The sequence below is a fragment of the Aedes aegypti genome, chromosome 2 (genome assembly GCF_002204515.2).
Source record: "Aedes aegypti strain LVP_AGWG chromosome 2, AaegL5.0 Primary Assembly, whole genome shotgun sequence".
NCBI lineage: Eukaryota > Metazoa > Arthropoda > Insecta > Diptera > Culicidae > Aedes > Aedes aegypti.
The window spans coordinates 226,688,576-226,701,381 of record NC_035108.1 but is presented as its reverse complement, the minus strand read 5'-3'; the positions used below and the strand labels follow the sequence as shown (position 1 = coordinate 226,701,381).

At 38.5% G+C, this 12,806-nt stretch overlaps 1 protein-coding gene across 1 annotated transcript in view; it reads left to right on the top strand.

Moving 5' to 3' along the window:
* The first annotated feature begins 5,915 nt into the window (after nt 1-5,915).
* Nucleotides 5,916-12,806, top strand: part of LOC5574640 (putative 1-phosphatidylinositol 3-phosphate 5-kinase) — a 68,486-nt gene continuing 61,595 nt past the window's right edge. Inside the window, exons 1-2 of the mRNA XM_021844205.1 lie at nt 5,916-6,079; nt 6,140-6,810. Coding sequence (XP_021699897.1) covers nt 6,436-6,810 — 375 coding nt within the window. The 5' untranslated portion in view covers nt 5,916-6,079; nt 6,140-6,435. The remainder of the gene's footprint in view (nt 6,080-6,139; nt 6,811-12,806) is intronic.

Genomic DNA, 12,806 nt, shown 5'->3' with positions numbered 1-12,806 from the left:
TCAAACTAAGAATTTGGTTGTTTCAAATTAGGAAGTCGATGCCGGTTATGGACCCTTTACGTATTATGGCCCCCCTACAGAAAAACACAAAATTAACACTCAAAGCAAACTGATTCCTATGAAAATTCACCGGGGGAACTTCGATCGCATTGTTAGTCAGCAGTTTCAGACAAAATATTTGGTTTGAAACGCATAAATCAAGCGTGTGCTAGAATAAGGGCGTAAATCGCATGATCGATTTCTCTTCATCGATTCTATCTTATGTGAATAAAGGTGACAAGATTCAAGTTTGTTAGCATTTTTTCACGTCAAACCGCTTGACAACGATGCAAACTTGCATCTTGTCACCTTTATTCACAGAAGAGAGGATCGATGAAGAGAAATCGATCATGTTACTTACGCCCTTATTCTAGCACACGCTTGAAATACATATATTTGAACAGTTTTGTAAATGAAATCACTCAAGAGGGTCCATAATACGCATTTCCAAGTGGGTCCATAATAGGCACGTCGGCAGCGAGCCGGATTACATGGAAATCAAATGGAAGGTCCATGCTTTCTACGCTTAAATCTTGCGTAACGAATCGAATGCAAAGCGGGATCCATCTTCCTTTTGGACTTTTGTCAAAAAGCTAAGACGTAATGCAGGCATACCCCACGACGTGTGTTACAGAGATGAAAATGCAGCTACCGTGGAAGAGGCCGCGGATCTCTTCGCAAAGTTTTTCAAACACGTATTCTCAAATACCGCTCCTTCTCATTCTCCGGACGAACACCGCGAATGGCAGAGCAGTTTGATGCATTACGATTTTCCAGTACCGCAGTTAAATGTAACTTTTGAGGAGATAAAGAAAGTCCTCTCATCCGTTGATCCCTCTAAAGGACCTGGCCCCGACATCTTACCACCTAAATTTGTTCGGCAGTTTGCTGCATCGCTCGCCTCACCTATCATTATAATTTTCAATCGCTCACTGCTAAATGGTGTCTTTCCGGCTGTATGGAAAATCGCTTCCATCACGCCTATTCACAAGACTGGGAACATCCACAATGTCGAAAATTATCGCGGAATTTCGATTCTGAGCTGTATTCCGAAAGCTTTGGAAAGGATCGTATACGATGCTGTGTACCAAGCAGTTCAGCCAATTATTTCGGAATATCAACACGGCTTTGTGAAGAAACGTTCTACAACCACCAACCTGATGGCTTTTGTCAACTCGCTGGTTACTTCAGTTGAAAAAAGACGCCAAGTTGATGCAGTATATGTTGATTTCAGCAATGCTTTTGATAAAGTACCGCACCTGCTAGCAGTGGATAAAATGAGGTGTTTAGGTCTACCTGATTGGGCAACGCAATGGCTGAGATCTTATTTAACCGACCGCACCGCTTTTGTCAACATTAACGGCATCAATTCGTCTAGCTTCGAAATACCATCGGGGGTCCCTCAAGGAAGCCACTTAGGACCCTTGATTTTCATCTTGTTTGTGAACGATATGTGTAACCTTCTGTCTTCGTTTAAGTTAATGTTTGCCGACGACTTGAAAATTTATAGAGTGATAGAGTCTCAACTTGATTGTTGTGCTCTCCAGGAGGATATTGATCGTCTTTTGCGGTGGTGTACATTGAATGGTATGCAGATGAATATTCAAAAGTGTTCTGTTATATCTTTCAACCGTCTGCGCGAGCCTCTGCTATTCGACTACACTATAGGACAAACCAACTTGCACCGTGTATATGCAGTTAAAGACTTGGGCATCACTATGGACTCCAAAGTCCGGTTTAATGGGCATATAGCCGCGATCACTGCTAAAGCATTCGCCACGCTGGGATTTTTGAAAAGGAACACGAACGCGTTCCAGGATATCTATGCGCTCAAATCTTTGTACTGTGCCCTTGTTCGCAGTCTTCTGGAATACGGAGTTGTAGTTTGGGCTCCTTTCCACGCTGTGCAGGTGAACAGAATAGAAGCAACCCAAGTAACCATGGAGCATTATATCATTGCATATATAATGCAGCTGCATTGCCGTAAGCCTACCATTAAAGTAGTTTAAAAGTGGAAAAGGGCCCTTTTACAGTTGCACTAATGCAAAAACGACGATAAAGCAATGAAGCAATTTATAAAGTAACATTAGTGCAGCAGTGCAATTTATAAAGTGATATTGGTGCATTGATACATTTGTAATGTAGAGTTAGTGCTTTATTGCTTGACAGCTCTTAAAATATGTCGAATAAAGGCAATGTTACATCAATGTTGTTGATATGCAGTAGAAAACGTGCAATGTTATAATGCTTGTGGTTACTTGGGAATCCAACGGGATTTCATCAAGTACGCTCTAAGAATTCTTCCCTGGAATGATACCGTGAACTTACCGCCCTATGAAGAACGATGTAGGCTGATCAGCTTGGATTCGCTAGCAACTAGGAGAAAGCTATTGCAACGGATGTTTGTATTTGGCTTACTGAATGGTGATGTAGATTGCAACTCCCTTTTGGGTCAACTCAATTTATCCATTCCCCAAAGCCCCCTTCGCAACTACAGTCTTCTGTGGCAACCAGCTCATCGCACCAACTATGGATACAACGAGCCTTGGGCCATGTGCTGCCGTTTGTTCAACGAAACATGTGATGTCTTTGATTTCAATTTGAGTAAGTCTGCGTATAAGCATAGAATTAAATATCTAGCCTAAGTAAATATCTGTGCAACACTAGTTGAAGATGTAAGAAATAAATAAATAATAGAAAACGTCAAATTTGTAAACATTCCTATTATGGACCCTCCCCGGGAGGGTCCATAATAGACATTCGGACAACAGTTTTCCAAATGTATATTTCACTGGAAAAATCGAATGATTTTGTGTGTTTCATAGGCATAGTATGAAGTAAAGACATTGAACTTGTTGTTAGATTCCACAAAACGTATATCTGTCTGAAATATCATTGCGGAAAAGCTTCGAGAGTGAATTTCAGCTACTAAGGGGTCCATTACTAACATTAAAACCCTATATTTTTGTCGACGCAAAGTTGATTTTTTTATTGCATCAAACATAGTATTTACTCAACATCAACCTAAGAAACAATGTTGTTTTAATTAAAATTTGTTTGATTTGAGCTAACACGTAATTTGTTTTTAACAAACATTTACATTGCTTTAAACAAAATCTGGCTTAATGTTTCCACCATCACTAACGAAATTTGTTAATTTGCATAGGATAGTTTGTTACATTAGTTATTGATACTTAAATTGTATCTTTTTCAGTAATTATTGTCGCAGTTTGAAAGTGTAAATCAAGTAAGTTGAACCGCAATGTGTTGTTTTGTGTAATAATTACAAGTAAATTTTGATTTCAGAGTTTTTCACCACTTATTCACAGCAAAAACGAAATGATCAAAGTTCCTACCAACGCCATATTTTTTTTTACAGAAACGACCAGAATACCCGCTTGCATTCCATGCATAACCTTCTTCTTCTTCTTGGCATTAACGTCCTCACTAGGACAGAGCCTTAGCTTCTCAGCTTAGTATTCTAATGAGCACTTCCACAGTTATTAACTGAGAGCTTTCTACACTGAACCAATAAATATCATAAAAAGTATTGCTAACGTCACATACATTTAGGATAATCGTAATCATATCAATGTTATGTGTATCCATTGCAATTCATTTAAAAAGTACATAAAGCTAATTATAATACCTCATCATATTTATGGGTTAATACTGTAAATTGTATATGAACAAAAGCCATGTTCTTCTTCTTTCTGGCGTTACGTCCCCACTGGGACAGAGCCTGCTTCTCAGCTTAGTGTTCTTATGAGCACTTCCACAGTTATTAACTGAGAGCTTACTATGCCAATGACCATTTTTGCATGCGTATATCGTGTGGCAGGTACGATGATACTTTATGCCCTGGGAAGTCGAGAAAATTTCCAACCCGAAAAGATCCTCGACCGGTGGGATTCGAACCCACGACCCTCAGCTTGGTCTTGCTGAATAGCTGCGCGTTTACCGCTACGGCTATCTGGGCCCCCGTAGCCATGTAGGTTATCCGATAATGGTCATGTGATTAGCAGATGTGAAAATTAGTAGGTTTTCAAGATGGCGTATTTAGTTGGTCGATTGCATTTTAGCCGGTTGAGAGTTCAGTTTTCAGTGTATTTCTCCACAGTCATTGATTGAACAACAACGATAGGTAATTTCAATGTTTATATACAAAATAATCAAATATAAATTCGCTATTTCTATTTGAAATTTGCAGCAAGATAAAGGAAATCCTTAGGATACCCAAGACTTCCGCAAGCCGCAGACGATGGATTATGGCAGGAAAACAGACTTTGAATCGCATATTTCAAAATCAATACATGCATTAAATAATTTTGGATAATAATTGAATAAATAATTTAGTACGCAAACTATGTGTTTGGGCTATTTTAGTAGAATAATCCCTAAACTATAAGATAATTCCGTTGAAAATGTATTAAACGATCATATAAGAATCATGAACAAAACCAATCATTTTCATCTTGATGTTGCATGGAATTCATTAAAAAGATCCAATAACTCATATATATCTTTCTGATCAAATGTATGTATTTTATCTGATGAATGGAATCAAAATGAAATCGCAAACGTTCATGTTGTAAACCGATGAACCTTATGTGAAAAACTACATGGAAAAAAACTATATGTGTTTTCAGATAAACATGATATGATTACTTGGTTCAGTGTATGCCAAAGTTGCCATTTTCGCATTCGTTTATCGTGTGGCAGGTACGATGATACCACAGACAAACAGACGTCACACTCCCATCTTAGTCCGTCGACCACCTTTTTAACGGTCAATTCAAATATATGTTAGGTGGTCAATCGACCACCCGCAGCGCTCGCATCGTTTTTGTTTGTATTTGACATTTACACACTACCGCCATCTGTTAGCCTGTTGGCCAAACATACGGATTTTAGCATTGGGCATACATGTCCTCGTGACCTGGGAGGGATGCACCGATACTACACACGAAATTGGATACAATTGTTTTCCAAATTGCAAGATAACTCCAGTTTGCCAACGACAATCAAGGCAGGCTTAGTGAAAATCGCTAGTTTTCATTTGTTGTGTTTCTTCGATCTTTCTGGACAAACATTAGAAAAGGGCCACAGTTTTCTATGCGTTTAATTATCAGTTTTAAAGAAAACAGTAAAAAGAGCCTCATTCCAATACGTTACATTCAATTAGAATAAACGGTGCTCTCGTGACGTTACTTTTGAATGTGCATTAATTGATTCTAATTCGATTTTTTGCTACTTTTGATGAAATGCAAAAATATGCTTAGGCTAATTACGCGCTTTTATCATGTTTGTCCATTGTTTAAAATCCGGGCTCACAGTGACAGTTCGTGACAGCAAAATCGCGGCTCACTGTGACGTAGAGAAATTTTGTATTTGTTTCTCCCTCCCAGCTCGTGACTATGATATTGATTGTGATTTGTTCTAAGTGTTACGTTTGTTTGTCTGTGATGATACTCTATGCCCAGGGAAGTGAAGGAAATGTCCATTACGAAAAGATCCTGGGCCGACCGGGAATCGAACCCAGACATCTGTGGTTAGAGGTTGCATTAAACTAAGATTTTGGTTGTGCAAAATTCAACCCAAACTTTAGTTTGAAAATAACTAACATTTGGTTGTGTTTACTATTTTTTCTCCGTGCTTGCATCTTGCCACCTTTGTATAGGCCAGGGGAAGTGGTTCACCTAGAGTGAATTTATGTCAAAGAAAAAGTAGATTTGGTATGAGAATTGACAGAAAAATGAATGACAAGTTCATCCACTTCTCCTGGCCTATTCACGATCGATGAAGAGAAATCGATCGTGTGACTTACGCGTTTATTCTAGCAAACGCTTGAATTTTAAACACACAGATTGGACGTGTAGATTTTTTTCAGTGTTTCATTCGCGCAGAAACGTCGTTGTTGGTCATTTTGTCGATAAAACTGGACTGATCATCCGAATTCCACAAAATTATTAGAAATTGATTGAATTAGATTGTAGTTTTTGGAACTCTGTTTGGTTTACAAGATAAAATGGATAGTGAGGTAAAAATCAGATGGAAAATCGATGTTATTCAATATATTCAGTAGTGGATTTCGTTTCAGCCACCGTCGGACGGCTATCTTATAGATCTTATAGACAGCGAATGGCTTACAGATGAGCTTCCGCACGATCAGATAATGGTTCCGTTTGAGAAGCTCCCGGATCCTGAAGCTGACAATGGAGACTCGCATCTGACGCTGACCGAGCAGGAACAAAAGTGGACGGATCTCGCTTTTTCTACGCTCGCCCCCGAGTTGTCAATATCGGATCAGCTAAATATGCACGGTGTATAGATATAGAATGAGTCATTGCAAAGTTTCGCATACGAACAATATAAACTATATTAGAAAGTTTCAAAATGAATAAGAATCTTCATTCTTTGACGGCCTTGACCGAATTTGCCAGAGACTTTGAAGAAGAGCCGGAAACTATGTTTTCGAAGTTGGTGACTAAATTTACAACAGGCATTTATAACAGTGGCAGCAGCACTTCTAATCTTGTTAAAACAGAAGATAAAACAATCAAGAGTGAAACAAGTGACATCACAGTTCAAGTGGAACATTCCGATATTAACGTTGGAAATACTCAATCTTTGGATACTGTTTCAAGTCATTTGAGCAACAATTTATCAACATCATCAGAAGAGTCACAGCAGGATATTAACGTATATCAAGGCCGAACTTCCATCAATGTTTTAAAACGCCTCATAAATTTGGTATCGCAGAAACAAACTGTAAGTACTGAAAGCGTTTTTGAGAAACGCACTACTTGGGCACCATTATGATTTACTTTGGCATAGGGGATTTGTCGATCGAATTGTAATTGTAATTGTATTTATTAATCTTACGATAACCAGCTTTAATATTTTATCGGGTCAAGGAAGTCACAACATGAAAACTACATATTGGAGAACTAGTAAATAACAATTTTCGATGATTGCTAATTGGAAATTATTGATGAATCAATATAGTGCTCGTAGGGCAGATTTGAAGGTAGAAACAGAAGGTTTCGTTTTGATATCGACAGGAAGAGCGTTCCAAACAGCTACTCCGTAGTTTAGCAGACTCTTCCATGTAGTGGTTGTGTTCGTTGCCATCGTGAAATTTCGCGTTAGATCCATTTGGCTTCTGGGAAGATGTTGTTGTAAGTATTCTGGTACAGTGATAAACCATACTTGTCTCATGAAGCAGCAAATGCGATGATGATAATTGTCGGGCAGATCTTGTCCAACTATTGCGGTTCTTACAGGTACGGTGGTTGTTCGGCTTCTCATGTTGTAGACGAACCTTAGAGAAGCTTTGTAGCCTTTATGAAGCGTCTCCTTCTGTGCTGCTGATAGCCCTGGGAAGTATACTGAATCACATTATGTGAATATCGGCATGATAACTGATTGGACCAGTTTTAACCGCATTTCAGTCCTAAGAACAGATCCAAAACGACGAAAAGTCCGCAAAACGTTGAAAACCTTTGACGTGGTGCCGTTGACTTGCTCAGTCCACTTCAGACCACTGTCCATGCTAAGCCCAAGATTAACAACTTTGTGGCTGAACTGGATACATTCGCAGAATGACACATTCAAAACTGGGGCAGGTTCAATTCCGTTTTTGCAAAAAAAAAAACTATAGCTTGTGTCTTTTTAGGATTAGGATAGAGCCCGTTAGCGTTAGCCCATTCCTCGATAGTGGCAAGGTCTTGGTTGATCGTCAGAATAAGCCTATTTATATCGCTAGTCGGACCAGAAATATAAATTTGTAGGTCATCGGCATACATGTGATATTCACACTGCAGGTTATTTGGAAGGCTGTTGATGAATAGGCTAAACAAGAGAGAACAAAGGCACGATCCTTGAGGTGTACCTGCGGTAAACTGCCTATGTTGAGAAAACTTGTTTCCCAACTTCACAACTTGGCTTCTGTTCCATAGGAAGGATCCGACGAGGTCACATGCAGATTAGGAAAATCTAAACTCTTCAGCTAGTTTGGTTTGTAGTAAGTTGTGTCTGACACAGTTAAACGCTAGGGAGAAGTCAACTAACACCACGACTGTGCAGTGGTTTTTATCTGAACTGGTGAACACATCATGGGTGACTTTAGTCAGCGCTGTCGTCGTACTATGAAACTTCCTGTATCCTGACTGATGCTTAGCGAGCAACGGTGCACTCGACAAATGTTCGTTGATTTGGGCAAGCAAAACCTTTTCGAACACTTTTGACATGGCCGGCAAGACGCTAATTGGGCGGAAATCCTTCGGATCCGTGGAATGTGAAATCTTCGGAATGGGGGTGATGATCGCCTTATTCCACGCAGCAGAAAATGACCCTGATTCAATCATTGAATTGAACAAATGAACCAGCAGCGGAATTGATATGTACAATAACTAACAAGATCACTGTTCAGTTCACTGGATAGAAATACAACCCAGCTAGGTTTATTGCTTCGCTATTTATAGTCCAGTCATAACAATAACATTTGTTCGATTCTTTGTTTACGTATGTACTTTCGTACATCGTTATCACAACTACTATTACTCGCATTTATTATTATTTACAATTTCACGGAACAGCCGCCGGCTATGTTCACTTGCTTTTTACCTTAAGCAGATATTACAATATCTTCCCCTTTTTAGTTAAAAATCCTTTTGCCATTTATGCTTTTAATTTAGTAATTTCTGTATTAATTATTACAATTCATTTGGAATAAACAAAATCTTCATTAATTTTCTTCTTCTTCAATCTTGTAGATCTTCTTAGAATTCGAGTTGAATCTGTAGTCGATACATGTTGAGATTGTAATATTCTTGGATGCAATTCACGTGATGTAGGTAACGGCTGTTCGGGACTTGGAGTGAACCCTCTGAATTCTTCTTCACTTTCATCGTCCAGATCTCCAAACTTCCTTTTTGCTGCTCTAATGTTGCTTGACTGACCATTCTCGTTACTCAATCCCGGCAACTGGAGCGTAACCCTACGCCTTCGTCTTATCTGATCCCGAACTTTCACCTGCCCCTTGTGGGCCGAGACGAGAGTTGATCCGACGGAAATCTGCAATATGTTCGGAGAAATTCTTTTAATAAAGATTGCGTCTAACCATTTTTCAGCGTCTTTAGTGTTATGATTTTTATAATAAACCTTATCTCCCAACTTCAAACTAGCATAAGGATCTTGGCCATCGGCCATGGATAATTGTATTTTATGCTCTGGTGGTTCTACTAGATGTTGTTTAAAATTGTTTTTAGGATTCACTAAATCCAAAACTGTTTTTGGCTTAAAACTCAAAACCTTCTCTGAGGGATATTTCCCCCCTTCAGGCAAGCAAGTGTTCCTATAGTTGAAAAGGAAATAATTGACTTTATCCTGAAGATCCATACTCTTCATCGCAGGATCAAGAAGAAATTTCTTCAAAACCTCTTTTGAAACTCTTACTAATCGTTCCGCTTGTCCGTTACTTTGTGGGTGGTAAGGCGGGCTTTTGAAAACTTGAATTCCTTGTCTATCCAAAAAATTAACGAAATAGTTTGAATTGAATGGAGGGCCATTATCTGTTACTACTACATCTGGTAATCCGAATCTTGCAAATAATCCTATAAATTCCTTAACTACTTTCTCAGCATCTGTGCCATACTTCATCCAAATGATTTCTAGCCATTTAGAAAAGCTATCGACAATTAAAAGAAATGTGCGTCTTTCGAAATAGAAAAAGTCAGCATGGATTCTGCTGAAAGGCCTTGTAGTTGAAATCCATTCCGAAGTACCATTGTGTGTAGGAACAACAGCTGTTTTTATGCACACCTCACAATTTTTCACGAATGACTCAATATCTCTATTAACTCCGAACCAGTATACACTTCTTCTAGCCTGCTGTTTCATTTTGACAATCCCCGCGTGATTGGCATGGAGAATCTGTAATACCTTTCTTTGCAAGGAAGCTGGAACAATTACTCTATCTTGAAAAAGCAGACAGCCTTCTATTTCTTCTATATCTTGGTGCTGTGAATAAATATTTTTGAAACATTGATCCAATCTTTCAGGCCAACCATTTTTCATAAAAGAAATAACCTGTTGTAAGTATAAGTCTTTTTTTGATTCTCTTGCAACCGCTGTAAATTCTAAAGGCAACTCCTGTGATAAATTCAAGTTTTTTACATACTGTTTTTCTAAACTTTTAGGAACATCTATGTCCAACGGAAAACGAGAACAGAAATCAGCGTTTGCCATTTTGTTCCCCGGTCGGTACTCTATGATATAGTCGTAAATTGCTAATTCAATCACATAACGCTGAATCCTTGTCACTGAAATAGAGTTTCGTCCTTCTTTGCCAAGTATTCCCAAAAGAGGTTTATGGTCTGTGAAAATTTTGAAGCATTGACCAAATAAAAATTTGTGAAATTTTTTAACAGTTGAGACAACCGCCAATGCTTCCAAATGAAGAATAGGATAGTTCTTTTGAGCTTGATTAAGCGAAAACGAAGTAAACCATATAGGCTTTTCCACGCCATCGATGATATGCGAAATAACTCCTCCAAGACCGTACGACGAAGCATCGGTGCTAACCACAATAGGTGTTTTAGGGTCGTAAAATGTTAGAACATTGGCATTAAGTAATTTTTCTTTACAAGCCTTAAAAGCCTCATCACATTTAAAATCCCACAGAAACTTAACCTCTTTTCTAAGCAAATTGTACAAAGGACTAAGTGTTGCCGATAAATTTGGTAAAAATTTTCCATAATAATTTACAAGTCCCAAAAAGGCTTTCAGCTCAATTGCATTTTTAGGCTTCTGTGCTTCTATAATTGTTGAAACTTTTTCAGGATTGGGTTGCAGTCCATTGTCTGTTATGATATGCCCCAAATATGGCAGATTTGTCACGAAGAATTTACATTTCTTGAAGTTCACTTTAACATTTGCGTTTGCTAATCTATCTAGCACCAATACTAGTCTTCTATAACAATCCTCAAAATCCTTTCCTGCAATAAGGACATCGTCTAGATACACATAAACATATTCAATTCCTTGCAGAATGGATTCCATCACTTGTTGGAAAATGGCAGCGCTTGATGATGCACCTTGTGGGAGCCTGTTATACGTAAAGAGTCCTTTAATTGTATTAATAACTACCATTTTCCTTGATTTGGATGACAATTGTAATTGTGTGTAAGCTGTTGCTAAATCCAATGAGCAAAAAAGCTTGCAACCTGACAATGACGAAAACAAGTCCTGAGCTGTAGGTAAGGGATATGTATTGGAGATTAAAACCTTGTTAATAGATGCCTTACAGTCTATTACAAGTCTGATATCGCCATCTTTTTTTATAATAACTACCACAGGAGACGCCCATAAACTGGTTTTTATAGGAGTAATAATGTTGTCTCTCTCCAGCAAATTTAAATGGTCAAGTACTTTGTCTCTGAGCCGGTAAGGCACATCGTATGGTTTTCTGAAAATTGGTTGATCCTCTTTTAATACCAATTCCGCTTCAAAACCAACAATAGGTGTGCAGAAATCCCTATTGAACGTCTCTTCATATCGATGTTTGATCAAGTTTAAAACATTTTCTCTGTTATCTTCTACGCTATTTACCGTACCAAAATTGCCCGAATCTGGCAGATGCACGAAATTATCTCGCCAACCGGCGCAAAATATGTCCAATCAATCTCTACCAATAAGCACTGTAAATTGATGGCTTCCGTTCAAAACAACTAAATCCAATTTAGCTGAAATTCCATTTAATAAAACAGAAACTGACGCTTTACCATAAATTTCCAAATTTGATCCGTTGATCACAATCAATTTCCTATTGCTATTTCTCAAACTAACGCTGCTGAATTTGTCTAAAAACTCGGTTTTGCTTATAACAGACACAGCCGAACCACTGTCCACCTCCATTAAACATGTTTTTCCTTCTATTTTGACTTCGAGTAGACAAGGTTTGCTTATTTTTCTAATTGATGATATCATTAGACAAAGATAGTCACCTTCATCTTCACTTTCCGAACTGTAATCTACTCGAAGTCTTTTGAAATAATCATGCACTTCCGTAGGTTTTGCGTCCTCCTTCACTGAGTTCACCGATTCCCCTTGGCTATCTTTGAAACGATAACAGTTCTTTTGAATATGACCGCGTTTCCTACAAAAATGGCAGACAAAATTGGCGTATCTACCACGGCTCACATTTCGTTGATTTGACCTCGACCGTCCTTCATATCTCCTATAGTTTGTACGAGAGCTGTAATTTCTATCCCTAGACCTGCTACGGCTGCGAACTCTTCCATCTATTCTTGACTGTCTTCCTCCAAGGCGATGCCTAACTGAATTCACATGACCTGTGGATCCTGTTTCCGCGAAATATTGGCTATTATTGTTTGCCATTTCAAATCCTTTTATGATCCTTTCTGCTGATTTCAAACTCAAATCCTCTTCATTTAATAAACGCTTTTGTAGTTCTCTATTGTACACTCCGAAAACTAACTGATCACGAATGGCGGAATCGCGAAATGTTCCGAAATCGCAGGATTCGGCTAAATGTTTCACTGCCAGTACATAATTTTCTCCACTTTCTGAGGGGCTTTGTCGTCTACAACGGAACTTATAACGTAACATAATCTCTGAATCTATTTTATCTAACCTTTCTTTTAATTTTCTAGTTATATCCGTGTACGACAAAGTTTTGAGATCCGTAGCTGGATATAAAAGCTTCAGCTCTTCGAAAACTGCTAATCCTGCACAGCTCATAA